Genomic DNA, 15,647 nt, shown 5'->3' on the forward strand with positions numbered 1-15,647 from the left:
CTGTCCTGGATCTCCACGCCCCACTGAAAACGCGAACAGTCAGCTTCTCACGCTCAGCCCCCTGGTTCACTTCAGAGTTACGATACGATACGATACATGATATTGAGCTCACGATACGATATATATCACGATATTCAGCCAACGATACGATTCGATACGATTCAATATAATTCGATACACTTACATCATTTTCTGAAAGATTTTAAAGGGACAGTGTGATTTTGGTGACATCTTGTGAGTGTTCCATTGACTTGGATTGAATTAATTCAACTGAAAACTGAAAGCATCAATTACACAATATATGGCTCTGACTAGACAGAGAGTCTACAGCTTGCAAATGCTGGACAAAATGACTCAAAAGATGTGGTGAGAAAATTTGTTTCATTTATTGAAACAGTGCCAACTGTAGCTTACAAGCCTTTGAAACGTAAGTACATAAAGTGCAGTATCACAATGGACAATTAATAGGTGCAGCAGGTGGCCTGTTCTGAACAGATTCTTTTACAGCATTTTTAGCTTAACACAGAATATGAGGTAGCCAATAATTCAAGTCACTAAGAACAACAGTTAATGTAAAATGTACCTGCCAATAATTCAAGTCCAAAGGAGTAACATTTAAGCCAAAAACACTAAACAGAAAGGCTCCTCTCTATATAACTGCATCTACATTGTCTTCAGATTTTTGTTCAGGAATATAATCTGATCAACGTGTTCTGGGAGAAGTGCACTTCTCTGAGCAGTGACGATGGCCCATTCCCAAACCCCCCCCTACACCCTACCCCTCCGTTTGCGCGTAGACGCGGAGGGTCCGCCTACGAGTGTGGAGCGGTGTGGAGGGGGAGTGGGCTATCAAGCCCTCAAACAGCGAGTCTGCAGCGGTGCTGACTTGAGACCGGTCTCTACCTGACTGGAGTCGCGCTGTGTGTGTCCGCTGCTGTCAAGCTGTTAACAAGTAGTTCCAGCAAACATCCACTGATAAACTGCGATGTTAACAACCTCATGATAACCTCATATGTTTTAACTTAGGATCATACCTGTGTTTAGTCTAGAAAAAGGTAAATGTGTGCATTTTATTATAAAGTTGTGTATATTTACAGACCGTTGCAAAAACTAAGAAGCTTATAAACATCAGGTTTAAAACTAAAAGAGCTTTGAAACACAATGAAAGATGTTAGGAGTTTTATTTGAGTTATTAATTTAAACTTTTTGTCTAAGAGATGCTGATTTGAAACCGTTGTTACATACAGTTACGGCATTTCCTGTTTCTGCCTGAGAGAGGGGAAGCCGTCCCAAAGCTTGCTGCTGTATTTACTCCCTCCATCTGACAGGAGGGAGCCTCGTTGAGCTGCGAGTGTGGCTACAGACGGAGTTCACTCCGTCGAGGGAGTGGTTTGGGATTGGGCCGATATCGCCGGCGGTAGAGAAGACCCTCTCCAGTGTGGTTAATGTTTGCCGCCATTCTCCTGAACCGCTTCGCACTCACTGCGAGAAGAAGACACCGGCGTCTGTGTATCTAGAAATGCTCTACAGCGACACTAGCGGCTCGGCTGGCTGACGTAACCGCTCTTCATGCAAAGCGAACGGGGGGGAATGGGCAGCGAGCAGAGTGCCATGCGGAACACGGGGGATTTGAATAGGAGTTAATGTATCGATACCCGCGGCTGAAATATCGATACTTTCTCGGGAAACAAAATATCGATATATATCGCAGGATCGATTAAATTGCACAGCCCTACTATGAGGATCATCAAAAAACCTATTCAAAGTGACTCAAAAAAGCACGGTTACAGTTCTACTCCGACATCATCAGTAAAAATCCTGGAAACTCCAAGCAGCTTTTCTCCACTATTGATCATCTCCTCAAGCCACCAACTCCCTCACACATCGACACTACAGAAGAGCAGTGCAATAACTTTGTTGCTTTCTTCAGGACAAAAGTTGCCACTATTCGCTCTTATCTCTCCACCCCCTGTGCTGTGTCTGTCCCTAGTGTTAACCAACAGCCTGGGACTTTCCAACCGCTCTGCTGCTTCACGGAGATCTCTCAGCAAGAGGTTGAGGACATCACCTGCAAGATGAAACCCTCCACCTGCACACTAGACCCTCTACCCACAGCCCTTGTCAAATCCAACATCTCTGCTATCAGTCCCATGATCACCGACGTCATCAACAGCTCCCTCAAGGCTGGTCATGTTCCATCTGCTCTTAAAACTGCCGTCATCAGACCCCTTCTCAAAAAAAAAAACCTAGACCCAGACGTCCTTGGTAACTACAGGCCCATCTCCAACCTCCCATTTCTAGCCAAGGTGCTAGAAAAAGTAGTTGCCACCCAGCTACACGACCATCTCCAACTAAACGGCCTCTTTGAGAAATTCCAGTCTGGTTTCCGTTCCACCCACAGCACTGAAACAGCTCTGGTCAGGGTCACAAATGACCTGCTCATGTCGGCTGAACCTGGATCCCCATCTCTCCTCATCCTCCTGGATCTGACTGCAGCACTCAACATTGTCGGCCATAACATCCTCCTTCAGCGCCTCCAATACACCATCGGACTCTCTGACTCCGCCCTGAGCTGGTTCCAGTCCTACCTTTCTGGAAGAACAGAGTACGTCTCCTTGGGAGGAGCGAGGTCCCAGACACACCCTGTCACCCGTGGTGTCCCTCAAGGGTCGGTCCTCGGGTTCACTCTGTTCACCCTGTACACTCTGCCCCTTGGCTGGGTCATCAGCCAGCATGGAATATCATTCCATTGCTACGCTGATGACACCCAACTATATATAAAGACAGACCCTATCCCACATGCATCCTCACTGTCACCATCAACATCCCTTAACACCTGCATTGAGAAGATAAAGGCTTGGATGCGAGAAAACTTCCTGCAGCTAAATAGCTCCAAAACAGAGGCTATTTTAGTTGGCACACCAAACCAGGTCCAGTCATCCCCCATAACCCACATCACCTTTTCTGGCCAAAACATACCCCTCTCCACATCAGTTACCAGCCTGGGTGTAAGATTTGACTGACATCTGACCTTTGACACCCACATCAAACACCTGTGCAGAACCTCCTTCTACCACCTCAGGAACATTGCAAAACTCCGTCCTACACTCTCCCTGTCAGATGCTGAACAACTGGTCCATGCCTTCGTTTCATCAAGGCTTGAATATTGTAACGCTCTCCTCATCGGGATTCCTGGCAGGAGCCTTCAGAAACTCCAATACGTACAGAACAGTGCCCATGCAACCTCCATTCCACAACAAACCATCTGCTTCGCCCCCCCAGGACCAAACTCCACACAATGGGGGATCGGGCTTTCTGTGCAGCTGCTCCTCACCTGTGGAATTCCCTCCCAGACCACCTGAGGACCCCACAGACCACTGAAGCCTTTAAGAAAGGCCTAAAAACCTTTCTTTAAAAAAAAGGCTCTAATTATTTGTTTCTTACGCCTCCTGTAGCACTTTGGGATTGCCGTTAGCAATGAAAGGTGCTTTATAAATACAATGTATTATTATTATTAGAGTCCACAGAGCTGGGTGTGATGAGAGGTCAGTGCCTGCTGCTGCTCGGCTCCTGATGAGAGGGTTATTATGACTCTCATCTGGCTCCTTGTTAGCCCCACCCCTACAGATGTGATGTGCTCAAACAGGCTGCGCTGCGTGTTATGGCGCATTTCCAATGCAGCGGGTAGCCCCGTTTAAGCATCCTTAAATCGTCCTCAAGCGGCCAGGCCAGTTTTTGGAGGCCTTTCCATATAACGTAGCACCAGCTAGCGGGTACTTTTTCCCTCTTTTTCAGCCCCTAAGAATCGTGGTTCTATCAGGCCAGGGCCAGGGCTGAACTAGTGACGTAGAAGATAGAAGATCATCCCTAGCGTCGCATATATATCTAGAAGCAAGCTTGCAGCATTTTGCACCAAGAAACAAGTAAACGATCGCTTCCACATCCTCCATTGTTGTGTGTGTTTTGTGAGTTGTCGCATTGAAGATGACGCCACTGCAGTTTTACCCAGCGTCGCTCCGCCCAAAAAGCCAGCCAAAAAGCCGATCACCCCGCCTACACTGCGTTGCTACCCCAGGTCCTAAACTGTAATGGAAATGCGCCACGGCCTCGGACGGCCAGCGAGGCAGTCCGAGGCCTGAGCGAGGACGATTAGGGACGCTTAAATGGAGCTACCCCGCTGCAGTGGAAATGTGCCATTAATGGGCTGGTTGGGCGCAGACTGCAGTGGAGCAGGATTCAGCATGAACATGCTCTGTTGTTTCCTCCAATCAACAGGCTGACGACAGGAAGCCTTATTCAAATCTTAGAAGGGGATCTTAAAGAGCATCTTGCAGGGTTTTTTTTTTTTCTACATTTATGCTTAAACTTGCTTGAAAATTACAATTAAAAAAGTGAATGTAGGATTTGATATGTTTTACGAGACATAAGGGCAGGAATTCAGAGGGAAGGGAGCAATTTTGAGCTCTGCTCTTAAAAACGGCTTTTTTTTAAGGTCATACGTCAAACGCGTCATATTACATCACAAAGGGTAAACATCTCCGCTCTCTGACCGCGGGTTTAGTTAGTAGTTGCGTTGAGTTGAGCGGTTTTGTTTTAGTGAGCTGGTATTTTTCGGTAGTTTTACATTGTATTTCACCATTTGTAATCATGGTGCAGTATTGTGTTTGTGCAGGTTGCACAAATACCAGCCTGTCAGGACATCGAGTCCACAGTAAAAAGGACCGGAGCTAGCGTTCGTTCCTGGGTGCGTTGTGCATCCACCTCCCTGCAGCACATACTCTCCACAGCTTTATCAGGAAACCGTATTACTTCTCTCTCCCCCCCCCTTCGCTGCTCTCTTTCTCTCCCCTACGGTACACGGCATCGTAAGACGTAGTGTTGAGTTGCATTAGGTAACGCTGTGGTGGCTGTACTGCTCCAGCCGTCTCCTTTGTGCTTGTTGGTTTCCCCCTGTCTGTGTTGTTTGTGTGTGTGTGGTGGCTGTCACTCCTGGCTCCCGGCTCAACCTCCACTCACCTGCTGCAATCAGCTGTGCACCCTCCCCGACTACACACCTGCTTTCCATCAAGCCATTTACAACGGCATATCAACGGAGGCTCCACAACCTTTCTCCGCCAGATCGTCAAGTATCAGCCGTATCTCGCGTCTCTCCTCCGGTACACAGCACCGTAGTGTGGAGTTGCATTATTAGGTAACGCGAGATACGGCTGATACTTGCGCATTAGTTTCTGTTATGGATCAGTGTCAACAGTCCTGCCAGTAACGTTACTATATTATCAATGCTACGTTAGTTATAGCCTGATATATGATAGCTAACTTCACAATGTTGTGATGTGACGTTAGCTAACATTCTGTAGCTAACGCAGGTCACTCACCAAGATAGCGGCCCAGTTCTCCACTGGTTCTCCTCACACCACAGCTCAATTTCTCTCCGATGGCCGTTATTTCTTCTAATCCTTGGCTGCTCCTGGTCTCTTGGACGCCTAGCAGGCTCATAATTATAAGGTTGTGGTCCGTCATATGCATTCGAATATTCATGTTCAACTTCTTCTGTGTCTTCTGTGTCGAAACTAGCATTGGGATCCATGTTTATTAATACGTTACACCGGCCGCTCTCCCCCTTCTTTCCCCCGTGTTACGTCACACGCGGGAGGTCATGTGCCGAGGCTTTTTTATGCGGAAGTGAACATTTCTTACAAAAACGACGCCAGATGTCACTGTAGTGTATATTTCTGTATATCTTTTTTTAAATCTAGTGTATTCATCATTTTCCTACACATTTATTCACAGGTGTCTTTAACCTGGAAGTTGCTCTTTAAGCATTTCATAAAGGGACACAAATATATGGATCAGAGCCAACCTGAGTTCACCAGGTGATCACTCAGCTGATCCTCTCTTGTGGAGTAATCAGTAAAGATGATTTGTGTTCAACCCATACTTTCATATTTTTTTTCCACTCATTTATATTGGTAGGGATACAAAATAAGGTGTATGCTCTGTTTTGTGATGACTCTCATTGAACAGTGGAACAAATACATCCCCGTAATTCAATTATTCATATGATACTTCTTTAATATCACTTACACCTTCTAATTTACTTAATTCTACTCAAACAAACCTTATAACAATATAATGTAATGTAAAATAAATAACATCAGTAATATTGCATGTGCTGCTGCAGGTGCTAAGCTTCTGTCTTTCTCACGGCTGAAACATGTTGCTAAAACACCTCCAGATGTGTAAAGTAAAGAAGTCAGCTGGTAATAAATGTAATTAACACACTGAATAAATCGCCTGGAGAAATGGGAATGGGACTGCGTCATGATTGAAGCTACAAAAGCATAGACCTATGTAGTGTAAATGAGCCGAAGTGAAAACACAAACAAATGTCTAATCAAATTCATGACATCCTGCCCACTCAGATTCAGGCATGTTGGATTTATATCTGGTATGACAAGAGAAAAAACAGAGCTCTCAGAACAAAGAGCATTGTCTTTCTAATCAAGGCTGGCTTCATTTTTGCTATCGCAGGATGAAGCAAACAAACTGTAACACAAACTCAGATAACTGTGTCAAGTAACAAATGGCGTCTAAGATAGAAGTGGAAAGAGAACAAATGGGAATTATATAATGATCACATTTCATTACCCACTGTTATGCCACAGAGAATACCAACTAAAGCAAACAAAATTGTTTTGATGTCTGTGAAGAATCAGTGCCGGCTGAATGTCTGCAGAAATGCTGCTTAGATTTTTATGAATGAGCAGCAACGTCCACTGCAATTTCATCTGGGAGGTGGGTGCACATAAGGTCCCCCTGATGATTCCAAATGTAACGTCGGGGGGGAGACTTTTCCCGTGCAGAGTGGCTTATTGATTTTGGAGAGCTGGCTGTAATTGATTGCATGCAGAAAGCTGTAAATCGAGATAAGTTGTTGCTCTTTGCTTATACATGCAGAAGACTCCTGTGCAGCAGTTGGGACAATGCTGGAAACCTGAGCCATAACACAGACTGTGGTGAGGAGGAGAAGAAAGCTTTGAGAGAGCAGAGCACGGCTGACAGGAGCAGCTGGGGAGGGGAAGAGGTCAACCTGAGTTAATCAGCTAGAATCAGCATCAGCTGAGAAGAGAGAAACTGTGTGTGTGTGTGTGTGTGTGTGTGTGTGTGTGTGTGTGTGTGTGTGTGTGTGTGTGTGTGTGTGTGTGTGTGTGTGTGTGTGTGTGTGTGTGTGTGTGTGTGTGTGTGTGTGTGTGTGTGTGTGTGTGTGTGTGTGTGTGTGTGTGTGTGTGTGTGTGTGTGTGTGTGTGTGTGTGTGTGTGTTGCTTGTAATAGAAGCATCTCAAATGGAAAACAACTCTCTCCCTGTGCAAAAAAGCTCTCTCCCACACAGGGACAGTGAAAGGGCATCATGGCAGCGCACAGATGCTGCCTTATAGACTGCAGAAACAGGGTTAAGTCAACAAAATGTCTGATACATAACATTTCATGATTTATACATGACATGGCATGTATGTGTACTCTGCTGAGACACAGGTGGTGTGGCCTCTCGCCCGCACCTCAGAAAGTTGCCGCAGGTTGTGTTAAAAATAAAGGCGCTGTGCCTGACCCTGGCAGGTAAAAGCACCACGACACCATACATTAGTCAGTGTGACTGTTTGCAGGATGGGCTTTCACCCAGCTGTACAGGTGCACATCAATTTTTCAAGTTGTGTTGACAAAAGCTTTCAGACGTATACTGCACGTTTTTGACCCAACAAAGGTGTGCACTTATACTATATTTTATTTAAGGAAAAGATGGCATGTGTTTCAGCAGCTGCTAGTCTAACATCATAAAAAGTGTTTGTAACTCTGTGCCATGTGAATATGCAACTTTTGTGCAATGTATACTTGGGTATGTGTGTATTACGTTCTCATCAAATTAAGAAAACAAATGAAATGATTACAGATGCCTTAATATTCTATAATTATATTGGTTATAATACGAAGTTTACTCTTTATAACAGTACTAGAGACTCAAAATAGAGTTCATTTTATTGTCGAAGGCATTTGCTCGTGAATCAGAATCATTACATAGGTCTGTCTTTGTTTTCGGAGAGCATGAAACATGGGCAAATGTTTGAGGTCCCTCCTTTGACTCTTCTTGGATAACCAATGTTGGTTTCATTTACTTGATTTACTATCAGATTACAACCATGACAAAAATACACCCTGCACCGCAAAGTGTATTCCCTCCAAACCAGTGAAATATCACATTTCAGGTTTCATCAAAATTGACTGGAAACACGACTACCAACACACAGAAGTGTGACCAGGAAAATGTATTGAGTGCCGGACTATTTATTGGTTTCCCTAAGAAACAGTTAGTGGCATAGCCCCCTGTAAAACAGAGCCTTTTTGTTTTTACACAAATGAAATGAACAAAACGGAGGTGTTGAGTAGTGAGCATTAAAAGGTGAGGGTGGGTGGACTTTGGTAACTTTGAACAGTCTCTCTGGTTTCCCATGTTTCCAGTTAGTTTGGATCAGTGAATGCATCAAACTGTGACAACAGAGCAGCAGAAGCATCAGTGCTCCTGACCCTGAGCAGTTCTCTCTGCACAGTAGCTGCTCTATGCACACTACCAACATTATAATACATCTGAATTCTACCAAAAACTGTTAAACGTCTGTTTGGTTGGTCAGAAAGACATTTCACTATATTTACGGGCACATAATCTTATGTTATTACAGTTTGACATTTAACACCGGCACCCATCAACACAGGGACCCACCACAACACTAAGCAAAGGAATCACAACGGCATATTTCACCTTCTTGTCTCCAATGTGTATCATTTCAGAACCACATGGTTCATTTCTTTCCACTGTGTATCTGTTATGTTTCCACTGTGTGGTGCAATCATTTCTTCTCTGTGTGTGGTGCACCCATTTCACTCCCTCTGACCAGGGTGCCTGGAGTCACTAGACTAAAGGAGGGAACCACTCTGTCCATGTCATGCTGCACACTTCCCCCAAAGTACTGTGTTTCAAGTGTCATTTTGCACATCTAAAAATCTAATCTGTGTCCTCAACTAGTGTGAAAATAAGCGTTTATGCACAAATGGGCTATACAAGTATCAATCTGTTCCTATTCATTCATCTATACTGCACTCTAAGTTGCCCTTTTATGATTTCTTTGTAGGCATTGTTCAGAATCAGAATGAGAAACAGGTTTATTGCCAGGTAGATTAACAAATACGAGGAATTTATCTTGGTGTTTTTGGTGCAGACATAAACATACATACAAATAAAACAAAAATGAAAACACTTATAAAAAACTTTTTAAGAAAACTATAATAACATTTAAAATATAGCAATATTTACATTGAATATGGTTGAAATATAGGTATACCGTAGAGAAAATAAATAGGAATAAAATATGTGCAGTTACAATGTGCAGAGTTCAGAGGGATGTGCAGGACCGACAGCATTAGGATGAACAAGATATCCTTTACATTGTGTGAAATGCAGAAAGTCTATAGAGGGGCTGAGGGTCGGGAGGGGGGACCCCGGGCCCTTAATGAGGCCGGCAGGGGAGGGGAAGAAACTGTTCAGGTGGAGAGAGGTTTTGATCCTGTTGGTGGTGTCCAGGGTAGGAGGGGTTACTGTCTTTATCAATATTTGTTCATTACTTCCATTTTATTCTTGAGTAAATCTCTGGAATTTTTTTAAAAGACAGTTTACTGTCACTTTTGATATGTCCAGATATTTTGGAATGACATCTATGAAATATTCAAAAAGTGCTATAAAAGCAGTTTTTCCGGCTGTTGGTTCTGGCTACATATTAACCATACATATGTGAGACTTTACCAATCTTCTCTGGGAAGAAAACTAAAATATATTACATATCAAACTATGACTTAACAAAACTTAAAGAAAAAAAAGTGCTACTGAAGCAGATAGAAAATACTTTAAAAAAGATGAAGGTCAGACTGACATAATAGGGATTTAAATATGTACATGTATGAGGGCACAAACCCTCCTCTGTAGCTAAATGAAAAACTCTGTCAATAATTGATCATCCTAACCCTGTCTTCAGTCTTACGTATGCATCATTTCATAAACAAATGAAACAGACAACATGTAGACATGGTAACTAAACAGTAAATGAGCCGCAGAATAAAAGCTGGAAAATAAGAATATTTAAAGTACACTAGCGATGCCCTCCCAGAGAACAACCTTTCAGGTATTACATTATTACTCGAACATTTCACTAGAGATATGATCTGCATGTTATAAAACCTCCGAGCCTTCCAACTCCAAACACAAGTGGTTTGTTTTTTTTATCTGCCTGTCCTACATTTATTGTATGTCAAACGATTTAGACTGCCCAAGGCTTTGATTTTTTGAAGTTGCTCTTAATATCATTTAATATCAACTAATGATTTAGGTCAAGACTCATTTTGACACTAGTGCAAAACATGTTTAAAAGATGCAACTTACGGTCTGTTTGCTCCAGTAGCCTGCTTTGCTACGGTTAATCATTTCGTTTGAATCCACAAACAAAATCCAACCAATGTGTACTTTCTGGGTGAGCTGAGAGTATTATCCCTCCCATAGGTGTCATGGATTTAGAAGAATTCTCTGTACTCTCACAAAAGGACCAGTAGAACGATGTAAAACACCTGTACTGACCAGGCACAGCTCTGAATGAAGTTGTAGGGGTTTTCCAGCTGACGTGGCAAAGCACACGCAGCACCCAGATTGAGTTCTCTTTACAATTTCCCCCCCCCCCCCCCCCACTAACTCGACTAATAGTCTAGTGAAAAACTTTGCTCGGATGAGGCTTTTTCAGCCAACTAACGTTTAGTCCAGTGGCTCTCAACTGATCAGGCCTCGGGACCCACTTTTTACTAGGTCAATAACATTTTTAAGCACTCAAATCTATTCAACAAAAAATCGTGCAGTATTATATATGCTTTTCAACATACAATATTAATTAAAGTGAAGTACAGTGCATATATCCCTTATATCCCTTCACAGGACAAAATCATGCTTTTAAAGAAGGTTTAAATGAGATGATGGAATCAAAGCTGAACTATATAAAAAGGCACACATGCTAGAAACCCAGAAGGGGGGTCTGGGGGGATTCTCCCCCAGGAGATTTTTAGAAATACTAACATAAACTACGCATTCTGGTACACTTTGAGAAGAAAATAAATAAATGTATTACAACCCGAAATATTAATAATATTTTATGCCATTGTTTGTTTTTCACTTTCTTTTGACAGCTGAACTTGCTGCTCCTAACAGAGAGAAGAGTAAAGAGGAGATAGTCTGTGTGAATTACTTTAAATTGTGGGTAAGGGTAGATAGCCTCCATTGTTCTGTGACCTGTCAATCATCAAACCGGGGGTCATATTTCATTATGTGTTCATTTTTATCTGAAGTTGTACCCATGGATGTATAAAGAGTAGTTCTACTGCAAAGTTATTCTCCGTGGGGACTTCCGGCAACAATCTTGATTCTGATTGGCCAGAAGACTCGAAAAAACATCAGCAAAGATGTTTTATTGAGTGGATGATCACTACGTGAAAGAAGTTTTCAAAGCCGTTTATGGTCTCCGGTACTTCCAGTCCAACGCCTACTGCATGCACAGCGTCAGAAAATCGGGCCTTCAAAATAAAAGTTTGACTTTTTTTACCAAAAGAAAAAAGACGAAAAAATTCCCAAAAGAAATTTCAATTTTTTTTTCTTCACTCACATCCGCGACCCACTTGAAACGGGTCCGCGACCCACCAGTTGAGTTGGTTTAGTCGACTATTTGGGGGGAGCTCTACTGCAGTTCATTGAGTGGCCACTGCGGGCTGGCTCTGAGTCGCTCTCCATACACCCCAGTGCATGCTGCTTACCAAACTAGATAGCTAGCAAAAGCCTTAGCTGCTAACCTAGCATTATCATGCTAACAGTACCAGGCCTCACAATCCTCTTATGGATATATGGTCGCTTGTTGCTAAAAAAAAAAAGAAGCAACAAACTGGCCTGTTGACGTCACAGTGAGTACATCAACTTCTCAAATACAGTTTCTGATTTGCATGGTGTAAAAGTGTGTTGGCTCACACCTGAGCGACCCGGGGCTTGTAGGGCGAGCTGCTCTCCAGGTCTGCCAGGATGCTGGTGAGGGAGTCGATCTCCGCGTCCAGGCTGGAGCGTCTCTCCTGCAGGGTCTTCTCTGGTCCTTTCACCTGTGGGCAGACATGTAAGTTCAGAACAGTGAGCAGCCAACTTAGCAAAGAGCCTGTAACAACACAAAGTTATGTCTTTGTCTAGCTGCAGTCAGAAGTTAAGTGGAAATAATCATCAATGACGAGTAATTCTGACTCTGCTCCGAGACATTCTCTCCCTTCCTACACTTTGGATTTGAGTTTCTGAGTTCATTCTCACCTTGACCCGAGACAATCCTTTTGAAAGCCACACATCAATAGCAGAGACTTCCCTCTAAGAGAAACGCAGTGAGAACTAAGAAGCAATGTATTGTCTGTAAGACAACTTTCATAAAGCGGTGCACTCTTCACCTCCTACTTTTCAGCACGCTTGGATTTACAGTAGTTCATTCTTCATGCATTATTCATCAAAATCACATCAGGCAGTATCTCAAACAAAAAGGTAATTTTCTTCTTTTAGAATTAAAGTCTATTTCCATATTTTAAACATGTACCACATAAAAGATGATAAGAATGGTTCTGATTTTTTTTTATCAGAGGAAGCGTCAGTCAGAGTATCTGCTCAGCAGTCTGAGACCTCACTCATTTACTTATCTACATCCTTTCAGTTTCACCTCAACCAAAACACAACTTCAACATGGAATAAAATACACAAAATATAACAAAACTGTTGTAGAATAATCTGGAAAGTAGCTAAAAATGATTTGACCGTTAGTGACACTGGAGTTTCAACTAAATCCTCGGGAATTTCTCTATGGAATGACAGAAATATTTGTAGTCTTCTGAACTATGCTGCAACTGTAAGAATACTTCTTGCAATTGCCTGCGGGGGCTTTTTGAGTTGGCTGGATCAGTGACTGCTTCTTATTCTAATGTTATGTGTTTGGATTACCTGTCACAATCTATTACAGGCATTACAGGGCTTGCCTCCATTTGGAGCAGAGCTGCTGCTGGAAAACATCTAAGGCAATCATGAGCGGGGGTAAACAAAGCAAAACACTAATGGCTTGTCTGAAATCAACAAAAGAAAAAATAGGCAAACTTATCTAACAGGGATAACGAAGAGGATGAAAGGAAACATTGCAGTCTTTATGATGCGCTAGAATGTGCCGTGTATGGCTTCATAATGTGGACAACAGCCACGATGAGAAGGAGCTGCTTTTGTTTCCTCTCTCCTGATAAAGGGTTCAGAGTTAACATGTCATCTCCAGACATCTCTCAGTCAGGGTGATAAACACGACAGACTACTGCTGCCTCCTTCTGAGGAAATAACATTGAAATCACTGATTTATTCACTCAGTGTATATCATTGCTGAGGCACAGAGAAAAAGATACAAAGACATTTTGAATGATATCTATCCCTTTTTTTTCTGAACAACGCCTGCAGTGGAAGGGTTCTGCTCTGGCTTAAACACACATAATTAAGATACCAGCAGTGTATTAAGGAATTAAGCTGCATGGCCAGTTTGATTCTACAGCCAATGTTACAGGAGGCAAATACGTACAGATAAAAAGCATAAAGAACCTTTCAAACTAATTTAACACTGTATTTCTTATGTATTTTCAGGCCTCAGATATCTTTGACTTCTTATGTCAATACTGCTTAGAATGTGGGAGTGGTGTGTATGTATGTATGTATGTATGTATGTATGTATGTATGTATGTATGTATGTATGTATGTATGTATGTATGTATGTATGTATGTATGTATGTATGTATGTATGTATGTATGTATGTATGTGTGTGTGTGTGTGTGTGTGTGTGTGTGTGTGTGTGTGTGTGTGTGTGTGTGTGTGTGTGTGTGTGTGTGTGTGTGTGTGTGTGTGTGTGTGTGTGTGTGTGTGTGTGTGTGTGTGTGTGTGTGTGTGTGTGTGTGTGTGTGTGTGTGTGTGTGTGTGTGTGTGTGTGTGTGTGTGTGTGTGTGTGTGTGTGTGTGTGTGTGTGTGTGTGTGTGTGTGTGTGTGAGTGAGATTGCTCAATCATAATGTATGACTAATACTAAGATGAGTCTACAGTTAGCCCTGGACAGTTGTTGTTTTTAAAGCCAGTGAATTTAATCATCTATAAAAAGTTCATATGTTTTTCTAGCATAATAGTTGGTTGTGTTCAGTAGCCAGTAGCCCTGTAAATATTAAATACAAATAGCCACAGAACTATGAGAACCAGATGGAGGTCTTTAATTGATCCTGGGCCAGATGCGACTGATTCATGTTGAATTTACAGAAAAAAATAAATCTGTAACAGCACAAACTCACAGTAACACAGTCAACTGTGCACAAGCAAGAACGTAATATTATTGCATGAGTGTCTCTGTTTACAGATAGGAAGGATAAGTGGTTTGCTGAACATTTGCACAGATTTCATATAAGAAGTGTGTTTTGTTGATGCCTCATCACAATCCCAGCTGCTCGTGTGTCTCTTTCCCTATGCTCAGACCACTCTCATGTGTTTAGGGATAGCAGCTTTTATCATAAGATTCCATTGGTTCACAAATACCCTTGAATTTTCGGAGCTGTAACTGTCGTTGCTTTGTACTTTTGAGAAATAATTGTGTAACTTTTATAACTTACTTTCGTAAGTCATAACACCACAAGAGGTGCATTGCCAGGATGCAGGCTTATACTGTCTATGTATACTGATGTTTAGGAAGAGCGGTGAATTTACATGCGCTGCGTAACTAATTTATATTACGTAACATTCTGTCTCCAAACTAACAAAGGAAGCATTCATTTATCATGAGAAAACGGTCAGATCAGACGGCTTGAAGAGGGGACATTGGACAAAGGAATGTTAAGCACTTGGAGGATTTCACAGCAGAGGTGAAGTGCTGAGGGTGTCAGTTAGCCGGCAGAGGACAAAGATCCCGGGAGGACAAATGCCTGAGGGCATTATGAGCTCCACCAATAGGTGTCAGCCTTCCATCCTCCCTGCATAGAACTCTCACAGCTCAGGATGTTTGAGGGTCCCTGGGTTCCTGTGGCCCCCGGCAGCATCTGAAGCTGCTTGGCTGGAACTCAAATGGACGGACAGTTTGTCTGGACTCGTGTATGAACTCAGTGCAGAGCTCGGGGCTCTTTGCTTTCTGCGTCGACTCTTCCAAAGTTTCTCACAACCAAGAGAATGAAATGCAACAACACGTTCTCTCACCTGATAGTCGCACGAGTTCATCACTGGTGGAGGAGGGAAGGAACCGGAAGGGGGAGAGAAACCGGTCGACTCTTCTGCAGGAGGTGGAGGGGGGGGGTAGTCCGCTGGGATGGACACACAAACAAAAGACACATGCAGAAACAAAAAGGGCTCATTAAATACTTCCTCTTTTACACTACATTCAAACTGTCAAATATATAATAAATAATAATAAAACACAGAATTATTATGCAATATAACTTAATGTTATAATTTGATTTACAATCTCATGAACTGGACAGGAAATAAAAAATAAAAAT

General features: G+C 42.7%; 1 protein-coding gene across 4 annotated transcripts in view; it reads right to left on the minus strand.

Annotated features, from left to right (window-relative positions):
- Positions 1–15,647, minus strand: part of lpp (LIM domain containing preferred translocation partner in lipoma) — a 201,554-nt gene that overhangs the window by 89,447 nt on the left and 96,460 nt on the right. For all 4 annotated transcript variants that reach the window (XR_013807705.1, XM_079678333.1, XM_079678334.1 and 1 more), the window contains 2 exons: positions 15,349–15,452; positions 12,100–12,222 (listed from right to left, as the gene is read on the minus strand). Coding sequence is in view for 3 of the 4 variants with exons in the window: in XM_079678333.1 (XP_079534459.1) it covers positions 12,100–12,222; positions 15,349–15,452 (227 nt within the window). In the remaining variant the exon portion in view is untranslated. The remainder of the gene's footprint in view (positions 1–12,099; positions 12,223–15,348; positions 15,453–15,647) is intronic.

The sequence above is a fragment of the Notothenia rossii genome (genome assembly GCF_949606895.1).
Source record: "Notothenia rossii genome assembly, chromosome: 1".
Lineage (NCBI taxonomy): Eukaryota > Metazoa > Chordata > Actinopteri > Perciformes > Nototheniidae > Notothenia > Notothenia rossii.